General features: G+C 38.7%; 1 protein-coding gene across 2 annotated transcripts in view; it reads left to right on the forward strand.

Annotated features, from left to right (window-relative positions):
• TTLL15 (tubulin tyrosine ligase-like 15) overlaps window positions 1–5803 on the forward strand; it is a 36859-nt gene extending 31056 nt beyond the window's left edge. The window contains exons 4-5 of one of the 2 annotated variants that reach the window (XM_017624547.1): window positions 5522–5686; window positions 5745–5803. In XM_017624547.1, the coding sequence (XP_017480036.1) occupies window positions 5522–5638 (117 nt within the window). In that variant the 3' untranslated portion in view covers window positions 5639–5686; window positions 5745–5803. Of the gene's footprint in view, window positions 1–5521 lie in introns of both variants that reach the window. The other variant, XM_017624546.1, reaches the window with a different exon arrangement.
• Window positions 5804–10381: the final 4578 nt, after the last annotated feature.

Consider the following 10381-nt stretch of genomic DNA (forward strand, 5'->3'; position numbering starts at 1 on the left):
ATGTGAATCAGAAAGTTTTTGTTAAAGTATTTAAAAACAATAAGATGACATGGCAATCAGGCATCATATTGGAAAAGATTGGCAGTGTTAACTACAAAGTAATGCTTGAAGAGCATGATAGAAATCGACATATAACTTCACACGCGAATCAAATTCGTAAGCGCAACATTGACACTGAACAACTTCATTTGGAACCAGACATGACAACTGAACAACGATTTCAGCATCCGTCCCAACAGCAACTGCAGGAGAGTTCATTACAACCGACAGATGATTCAGTCTCCACAAACGTTCGACGCTCACATCGTTCCAGGCGTCCACCAACTTGGCATGCACAATATGAAGTTTCTAGCTAAAAGGGAGATGTTGGATAATGGATAATATCCAAAACCAATCGAGTGGCAACACTCATTATTTTGGAACTACCGTCGAGTGAGAAGTTGAACAGCAACCGCAGCACACGCTCGTGAATTTACAAACCTCTTTATTAATAATTGTTTAACGTAGTTTAAGTCGCTATTTCATTGTACCTAATTTATATCATCTGAACTAAATAAATAAACGCGTGATACGGTCACAACAATTTCTTTAGGTTTTTATCAAAAAAAAAAAATAAAGCTTGCTTCAGGTACAAACTCAAATCCATTGTTTTTTAATATAAAATAAGATCACATTCGTAGCTTAAAAGTAAATGTATCTACTTAAAGAATTCAGTCTACTATATTTTCTAAACTTACTTAAACAAACTAAAATTCACTTTTTTTTCATAAAATCACATTCGTAGTTAATAGTTACATATATCAAATTAAAAAATTCAGTCCACTACACTACACTTTATAAATTTACATATTTACATACTTAAAACTAACAATCTCTTCTCTTACTTTCCATTTCCTACTTATAAATAGCGAATTTATATTTTTTTATATAGTAAGTTTTTTTGGTGTATACTTCAATATTTGAAAGGCNTACATATATCAAATTAAAAAATTCAGTCCACTACACTACACTTTATAAATTTACATATTTACATACTTAAAACTAACAATCTCTTCTCTTACTTTCCATTTCCTACTTATAAATAGCGAATTTATATTTTTTTATATAGTAAGTTTTTTTGGTGTATACTTCAATATTTGAAAGGCTTTGTTTCATCTCTTTTAGTGTGGCCAAAGTTNCTTCTAACTTCGCTTTCCTATCTCTTCTCTTACTTTCCATTTCCTACTTATAAATAGCGAATTTATATTTTTTTATATAATAAGTTTTTTTGGTGTATACTTCAATATTTGAAAGGCTTTGTTTCATCTCTTTTAGTGTGGCCAAAGTTTCCTTTTGAAAGTCAGCCTGCTGATCCGTCTGCCGCTCAAGGAGTGCAATTTGTTTTTCTTCTCTCCTTTTAGGGTTAGAGCTGCTATTTCGGCCATGCTCTCGCGAAGGTATCACATTTCGCGAAGGCCCTGGGATATCGTGGTCTGAATATATTTCCACTTCCGTAACGGACTCATTATCGTCATTATTTTCTATTCCAAATTCTTCGCCTGGCGGATTGTTGTAAGTCGTGTAGCAGATTTGAGAGTGGAACTGTGTTATTTGGCCCACCTCCAGTTGCTAAATTCTCTGCGTGGTTGTGAGCGCTCTTTTTCTTTGTTTTATATTTTAAATCGTTCCAAACCTACAGTAATAAAATATTTTAATCTTTCAGTTCCAAATATATGCACTACTAATATGCTTACTCGTTGCCATGCATCGTGTTGGTGGTCCTACTGAGTTCAGCTCCTGAGTAATTTTTTCCCAGCGTGGTCGGTATTCTCCTCCATTAGCGAAGCAAGACGCTCTAGTTGATTCTTTGTACTCACAACTCTCGGTCTAAAGAAATTTTTGAATCGGGTTTATAACTAGTTCATAATCTATTTTTGCTCATTTTAATACTTACATTATTCCAATTTCTCAAAATAATTAACAAATTTTAATTTGGTATACTAGCACAGCAATCTATCGTTTAAAAATGGCGAACCGCTTGCAAGCGTATGAAATCGAACGGCTGAGACGATAGTTATCGTTAGGCAATATTNCGCTTGCAAGCGTATGAAATCGAACGGCTGAGACGATAGTTATCGTTAGGCAATATTATATTTTTACGATATACGATAAACGCTAACTATCGGATTTCATACGATAGACTTGAATTCTTAATACGGGATAACAGAATGCAAGCGATTATCGTGTATGTATCGTATGAATTCATAATAGGGGGGAATTTTAAAGGCACATTAGTAGCCATATCTACTTAATTTTTGTGAAACAAGGAAGGGCGCTTGGAGGAGGTTCTTTTATTATTAAACGCGTCATAATATGGTATCAAAAATACTTGTTACAAAAAAACGTATTCATTCCGAGATAATTCATTTATATGTGAAAAAAATTTTTCCTATACAAAAGTAAAAAAATTCCAAATTGGGAACAATGCACCAAGCGGATAATAAATTACCAAATGAACCACCTATTGCAACTGTGAAAGTTATCAGCTGTTTCGAAGACTGCAAGTTTTTGCAAATTTTGTAAACTGCTCAGAGTTTTTGCTGTTGGATGATTTTCTGTGGAGAATACAAAAATGCTCCTACCAAATTTACCTATCAGAAAGTCAGAATGGCGTAAGTTGCACTTTTTTACTGGTTTTGCGTTCAACAAATTTTTCTGATATTTTAGTCTTCCCCTCAATTTTACTCGCTATGATTATTTTATTTTCTGGCTGCTAGTACTTACCGGAAAATTTTACGAAAAGACAGCGATTTTTTTTTTGATTTAAGTAAGAGTTTCGTTTTTTCTGGGCAACCTTTCGATGCCCTGGGGGACCGCACTAATGATCAGTTGTCCGTCAATCTGGACCGCCAGAGGGCTGCCGCCCTAAGGCCGAGATCGCTACCGAGGACCGTCCGCAAGCTTTACCGAGGACGGATATTTGTACTCACTGTCATCCAGGGCCGCCGCATCATCACCGCTAGGGCCCGTACCGCTGCTCTCATCACCGGCGCCGCTATTAGCACTGCCGCCCGAAGGCCGAAGCTACAACCGTGGGCCGCCCGCCATCATCACCGAGGACTGCGAACGCTAACTATTGCCAACCAGGGCCGCTGTCACCGTTGCCACCATCAGGGCCCGCTGCTACTGTCTTCATCACTGGGGGCGCCGCCATTATCGTCGCCCCAGGCCGCCGCTACTACCCGTCACGAGTACGGTAATCGCCACTGCGAACGTTAACCATCGTCGCCCAGTACCGCTGTCACCGTCGTAGTTAAAAAGGGCCGCATTCACCCTTCGCCACAATCAGGGCCTCATCATTATATGGGCCACGGCCAATGACACCGCTAAGGCCGCCACCACCACTGCAAGGGAANTACCCGTCACGAGTACGGTAATCGCCACTGCGAACGTTAACCATCGTCGCCCAGTACCGCTGTCACCGTCGTAGTTAACAAGGGCCGCATTCACCCTTCGCCACAATCAGGGCCTCATANACCGTCGTAGTTAAAAAGGGCCGCATTCACCCTTCGCCACAATCAGGGCCTCATAATTATATGGGCCACGGCCAATGACACCGCTAAGGCCGCCACCACCACTGCAAGGGAACTGCCGTCGCCGTCACAACCACCGCGACTGCTCTCATTGCCGCGCTCTTCGCTACGACTGACGCGTACCACTGCCAATCTTGCTGTCGCTAGTAGCACTCCCGTCGCCGTACAATTACCCGCCGAATAATCTCCGACACCGACTGCCGACTCTCTCTTTACCTTCCGCTCTCCCCTGCACGACAAGTTGCCGGCAGTGATTGGACTTCTACCACATTGTGGTAGATCTGCCACTTTTTTGAGCATCTACCACATCTACCACAAAAGGTCTGAAATCTACCACATATTCTCATTTTTGAGTAGTTTTATTTTTGCTCGACATAGTTTTCTTAAGTTTAAGAGCAAAAATTGTCCAACACTAAACACTAACAATAGGCAGAATGGGATTATAAAATAAACTGTAAATAAAATATAAATTTTTTTAAATATTTAATTTTTAAACAGGAAACGTTTTTTTATTGAGTGAAATTGCAAAATATATGATTATAAAAATAATTAATAGCGAAAATTAAAAAAGCGGCGATTTTTGTGAATGTATTAGCACATTTCAGTGCATCTAAAGTTTCTAAAGCGTTGTTTACTTTTGCTTGAGAATTGTCAAAATCGGCAAATAGCATGTAGCGGTTTCTGGAACGTGCCACATTTGTTCGCTACATCGTGATGTGATAAAAAGAAAAACTGGCAGCACTCCGCAAGGTTGCAGAAATCTTTCAAAATATGTTCGAAAAATATCTTGATATGAAAGGAACTGCTTTTGCCGAAAGTCAACGCAATTTTTAGCAACTTCAATCTTGCCCTTTATTATACTAAAATTAATTTTTTTTAAGATTCTAATTAAGATGTTTGCAATTTATGTTAAACCTTGGAGATTTTTTTTTAATTTTTGTACAAAGTTTGATCCAAAACCTGAGATCTACCACATTTTTTTGAAATCTACCACATTTTTTTCCAGATTCTACCACACAAATTTTTTTTTCAAGTCCGATCACTGGTTGCCGGTCGGCCTTCTTGATAGCCACGTGTGTGTGTGGGTGTGTTCGACTTAATACACAAATCATTGTGTTTTATTTGGTTGGAGTTAGTGGGACCTCCGCTGGACTCTGGAGCGGCTGAGCATACCTCAGCCTTCGACAAAACCCACCTCATAATTTTTTGAAGCATTTTACAGGTATATGTAATTTTATAAGGACTAGCAGTTATAGAAAGATTTAGATCATTTCGACGTATTTTCCAAATGTGCCTTCACTTAAGGTGTTTTTGAAATAAAAATTACGCTCAAGATCGCAGAATATTTTATCTTTAAAAGTTAGTTTAATCTGAAGGCACACCTCTAAGGTATTAAATTATTCGCAATTGTTTGTAGAATACAATACATACTTAAAAAGTTCTTAAAATTAAATGCTTCAAAACCTATACGCAATAAACTGAACATTTTGAAATGTGGAGCTACAGACTTTGAGTTACTTGCCATATCGTTATTTTGTAATGCACACTTTTCTTACCTACTACATATGAAGTGTACACATAAGTGCTAAATGCCCATTTAATTTCAAATCAGAATATGGTGTGCTTCAAAAGTTATGACATAATTAATTGTGCCCCTCTTAAAAATTACATAAAAATTTACTTGTTTTCATTATTTTTTTTAAATTTAAACACCTATATTTCAAAAGTCATGCAGCAAATTGATCCACTTTTTTTTTTTGAGGCTTCAAGTATACGTCAATGAAGTATATCCATAAGCAACCAGCTTGATTTAGTTTACAACAGTGAAAATAAAGCTAAATAACACAAAGGTTACCTGTTTTTTAGATTTGCCCATATGTATAAATACTTGAATATTCTAAAGGTAGTATAAATAATACTGATTATCACGGTTTACGGTTTATTTTAAGGTTTATCCGGAGAATTTCAACATAGAAGCAGAAGTAAAAAATCAATTTACGAAGGATGCATGGCTGACGCGTTGGTTTTATGGAAAATGTAAAGATGAACGGAGTTGGTGCCAATAATTTGAATTATGTTTGTTTTTGTACAGATACAAATATGTAAAGGTAAAACCGTTCGCTCAATTCGTCGGCCATTATTTATTTTTTAAAGTTTGTCTACCTTATACAATTTAAATTTTCAGAGCAACTGAAATGCCAAATAAAAATAAAACAAAAAATAAGTTGATGAACATATTCAATTTTGCTTTTATTTGTGACTGAAAGTGAGAATGTATGTGTGAGATTGAAAATTTGAAAACATTTTTGTTATGCGGCATTTCATGTCACCTCGGCCATCGCACTGCTATACCATTTTACCGTAAAAATCAAAACCCAACAGAATTCTACATTTTAAGTGCTATGCGTTGGGTAACCGCTTACACGCAAAGCCCGTTTAACCGATTTTTATGTGACAACTCTCATGCAAAGCTAAGTATGCATAACTGGGCTATAAGGAATGGATGAAAGCTGAAGGGATTGATTTTGCCGATATGACGTAGGGTTGCCTATTTACAATGGATTTAAATTTTAAGAAAACGTCAGACATATCTTTCTCTAAAGTGCTGTATTTTGGAAACCTTTTACGAAACTTAATGAAAAAAAGTATTTATTTCGTCTTATTATGGGCTTTAATTATAAATTTTTTACATTAATATGTAAATAAGGCGACAACCCTCCTACATGTAGTTTAAAAACAAAGCATTTTCAAAACCATTTCGATTGATACCCATATTGTAATATGTACGCAAGTCATTAACATTATTAAATAATTTGAATATAATTTTTTAACAGGTGGCAACTCTTTAAAAAAAAAAATTAAACCTTATTGCACATCTAAAGGTCAAGCCCTTTAATTTGGCACATACATTTTGACAATCGAATTAACGGTGTAGATCTGATGACATTAACAAAAAATCCTTAGCGTAACAAATATAACACGCATAACACTGGAATGGCCCCATAGATTGTATTGATATTGGTCTTAGTTGAAGTTTCATTTACGAGTCATGCTGTTTTTGTTTTTTAGATTTTTTCAATATTTTTTTTTAATTCTTGTCCTTTCCATGAGTCCTGTAATTGTGCAACTTCAGAGTCGCATTTCTTTGTAATTTTCCCTTATTCTACAATAAAAATCCTTTACAAGAAAAAAGAAATCGTTGATTTATCTCACCTCTGAGAGGCGCAATTTGATTTTGAAAATTTTTTTCCCCTAAATCGCCCATAGTGTGGCGGTAGTTTGAAAGATATCACTGTGTTATAAAGTACACAATCTATAAAGCATATGTTTCAAGTTTGAAGACGCCACGTTGTTTAGTATATGCTTGGCAGCAGTCAATAGTGAATGTTTTCAGTGAATTTGTGAAAATGGAGAAAATTGGTCATCGTTACGTGATACAATACTTTTATTTGAAAGGCCTCAGCCCATCCAATATAAAAGCTGAAATAGATGTAGGACGACATCTATCCCTCAACTTGTCAAGACAGTTGAAGACAACGACGCGACACCTACAGGACTTTAAGAGGAAAACACAATACAGATTTCATGTAGGCTTTACGTGATTTCCTGCCAACGGCTTTAACCACGGTGCCCGCATTTGGCACAACGGATTAATTTTTGCATTAATCACTGCCCTGAACTGCAAGCAATTCAGTACCAATTGGCAGTATGTGGTGGACACACTTACCACCTTGGTAGGGCCGAGGCCTACCTAAACCTCTGACGATCTGTGGATCACGACATCCGGTTGTAATGCAACTCCACATTGAACCATTGCTGGTTCTACCCGCATTTAGGTATTAAACCACAGCCACCACGATACTCCCCAAAGGGGCCGTACCCATGAACAGACCGGAGTAATGCTCGCCGGCGAGATTTGCTGGACTGGCTCAACTCACCCTGACCCACTTAACTGACTCAGCTCACACTAGAACGACTTACACGACTACTTCACTCCACATTCATACTCCGTCTTGCTCGTCTCACAAGTCTAATCGCCTCGCTCGTGGGCACCCTCCACATCCAGGAGCGGTGACACCACTTGCTCAACTTTCGACCGATCGAGTTGCTCGACACACATTCACCATCTTGCTCCGTCTTGCTCATCTCACACGTCCTACTCGCCTCGCTCGTGGGCACCCTCCACATCCAGGAGCGGTGACACGGCTCAGCTTTCGCAACGGATCGAATTGCTCAACTTGCGCACAACTTTTTCACCATTTCCAACAAAACGGAATAAAAATTTATCGGGGTGATGCCAGATGGTGCTGGTTAAATATTGGCTGCATTTCTTTATTCATTCTGAATGTTTGGAATAAACTTTTTTGGTTTATTTATTCCTTAGAACGTTTCTGATGATATTTTGACGTATATTTCAAAAGCATTCTGCTTATTCCGGCTGTGAAATGGGATTATCCGGAATGTATAAAGAAACGCAGCCACTGTCTCCCAAAAGATACTATTCATATGTAGCTTGTATTTACATATTAGCTGATGGCACATATGAATGCAGGTAATGTCGGTTTGCTTTTCTATAGCTATTATTAATATTGAAATGAAACTTTTTTAGCGGCGGTTGGTTGATTGGGAGTAAATTGGCAAACTCAACGGAAATGGTGCAACGGAAATGGTTGGGACGGAAACAAGTGCTTCTCGAATGTATGGTATTAATTTAACAAAAACTTGCTAATAAAAGGTTAGAGGATAACACTTAGAAAAGGACCAATACGAGAATGAAAGTAAAGATGAGTACGTACATAGATAAAGGAAAGGATAAATGCAAAAGTAAAAATAAAAACAAAAATAAAGATGAGCAAAGATAAAGGCAAAAATTAAGATCATGGTAAATTTAAACACTTTACTTATTGTTTGAAATCAAAAGAAGCGCAGGTTTTGTTTCTTTAATATCGATTAATAAAGTTTATTTGAGCTTATACAATTTAATTGATAAGTATTTTGCAAATTAACACGAGGTCAGCTCTTGAGCGCAAAACGAACCCAACTTACGGAGAAAATAATCTATCAAAAGGAAAATGTCAAAAACTGTGAGGGTGGCCGTTGCATGCTATGTGCTTTGCAGATGCAGGGTTGCTTCTCAACATTTCCCGCCCACCTCGTCCACCTTTGCGACGAAATATCGTTTGCGACGGGTGACCGCCCACCGTTTGACTCTTCGGACTCAGTCTCTATTGGAAGCACTACCAGTTTCGATATTGCTCTCTTGAGGATTGAAGACTGGGTTCTTACGGTGGCTACTCGAACCGCTGCGTCATCGCCAGCGTGAACTTCGAGAACACGTCCCAACACCCATTGCGTAGGAGGAGCTCGCTCGTCTCGAACCAACACCAAGTTACCTACTTTTATGTTAGCTTTTGTGATCTGCCATTTGTGACGCGCCTGAAGTTCGTGCAAATATTCCGCACTCCACCTTTTCCAGAAATCCTGTTGCATTTGTTGTAGTTGCCTCCATTTTGTTAGTCGTCCCACCTTTATATCCAAAATATTAGGTTCAGGAAGTGCAATCAGTGGTCCGCCCACCAAAAAATGGCCAGGGGTCAAAGCCGTAAAGTCCGTTGGATCATCGGATATAGCCGAGATGGGCCTTGAATTTAAAACAGCTTCAATTTGTTTTAACACGGTATAAAACTCTTCAAACGTTAGCAGAGCATCACCGATAACACGTCGAAGATGGTGCTTCATACTTTTGATGCCTGCTTCCCATACACCTCCGAAGTTTGGAGACCCCGGCGGAATGAAATGCCATGATATGTTATTGGCTGCAACCGATCGTGCACCTGCTTCGAGTTGATTTCGGAATGCGACGAGGTCTTCTTTTAAACAGGCGTTGGCGCCAACAAAAGTTGTGGCACAATCGCTGTATAAGTCGGAGCAGTATCCTCGTTGAGAAAAGAATCTCCGAAGTGCCGCCAAAAACGCTTCCGTGGTCATATCGCTTACCAGCTCTAAGTGGATTGCGCGTGTACTGAGGCATACGAAAAGAGCGACGTAGCCTTTCAAGCTGCGAGCACCACGTCCTTTTGTGGCACGTACTTTAAAAGGTCCCCCATAGTCTAAACCGCTATGCTTGAAAGCAGGAGCAGGAGTGCATCGATGTACAGGCAAACTTCCCATTATTTGGGTTGCAGCAGATGATTTCTGTCGGAAGCATTTTATACACCGATGAATAAAACTTTTTATACAAGTGCGAGCATCAATTAGCCAATAACGTCGTCTGAGCGCGTGAAGAGTGACCTGTGTTCCGCCATGAAGCGTAGCCTCGTGTGCGTGTGAGATCATTAATTTACTAAAGTGACTTTCTTTTGGTAAAATTATTGGGAATCGTTCACAAGCGGGTAGCACTGCATTCTTTAGACGTCCATTCAAACGCAGAATTCCGTCTTCGTCAAGCATGGGATTTAGTTTTAGAAGTTTGCTTTTTGAATTACATTGCTTTCCCTGTCTAAGGCAAGAAATTTCGTTAGGAAAATGAATATTTTGAACGAATCTTACCCAAAATTGCATGGCTATTTTTCTTTCGGAAGCGGTACAGTACAAAGTTGTCTCGTGCTCCCTTTTCATAACAGATTTGACGAAGCGTTGACACCAAGCTGTAACGTTAAGTAGTCTGTGTAAGCTAGAGTAGTTGTGCAAAATCCAGCTATCATGCGTCTGCTGGGATACGGCCAAAAGCGATGATGCCTGAACATCATGCTCATCCGTTGAGATCGTCTGCTCAACCGAAATGCCAGCTGGCCAAAAGCATTTATCTT

The sequence above is a fragment of the Rhagoletis zephyria genome, unplaced genomic scaffold (assembly GCF_001687245.7).
Source record: "Rhagoletis zephyria isolate East Lansing unplaced genomic scaffold, Rhagoletis_zephyria_1.1 Rzeph_scaffold_03673, whole genome shotgun sequence".
NCBI lineage: Eukaryota > Metazoa > Arthropoda > Insecta > Diptera > Tephritidae > Rhagoletis > Rhagoletis zephyria.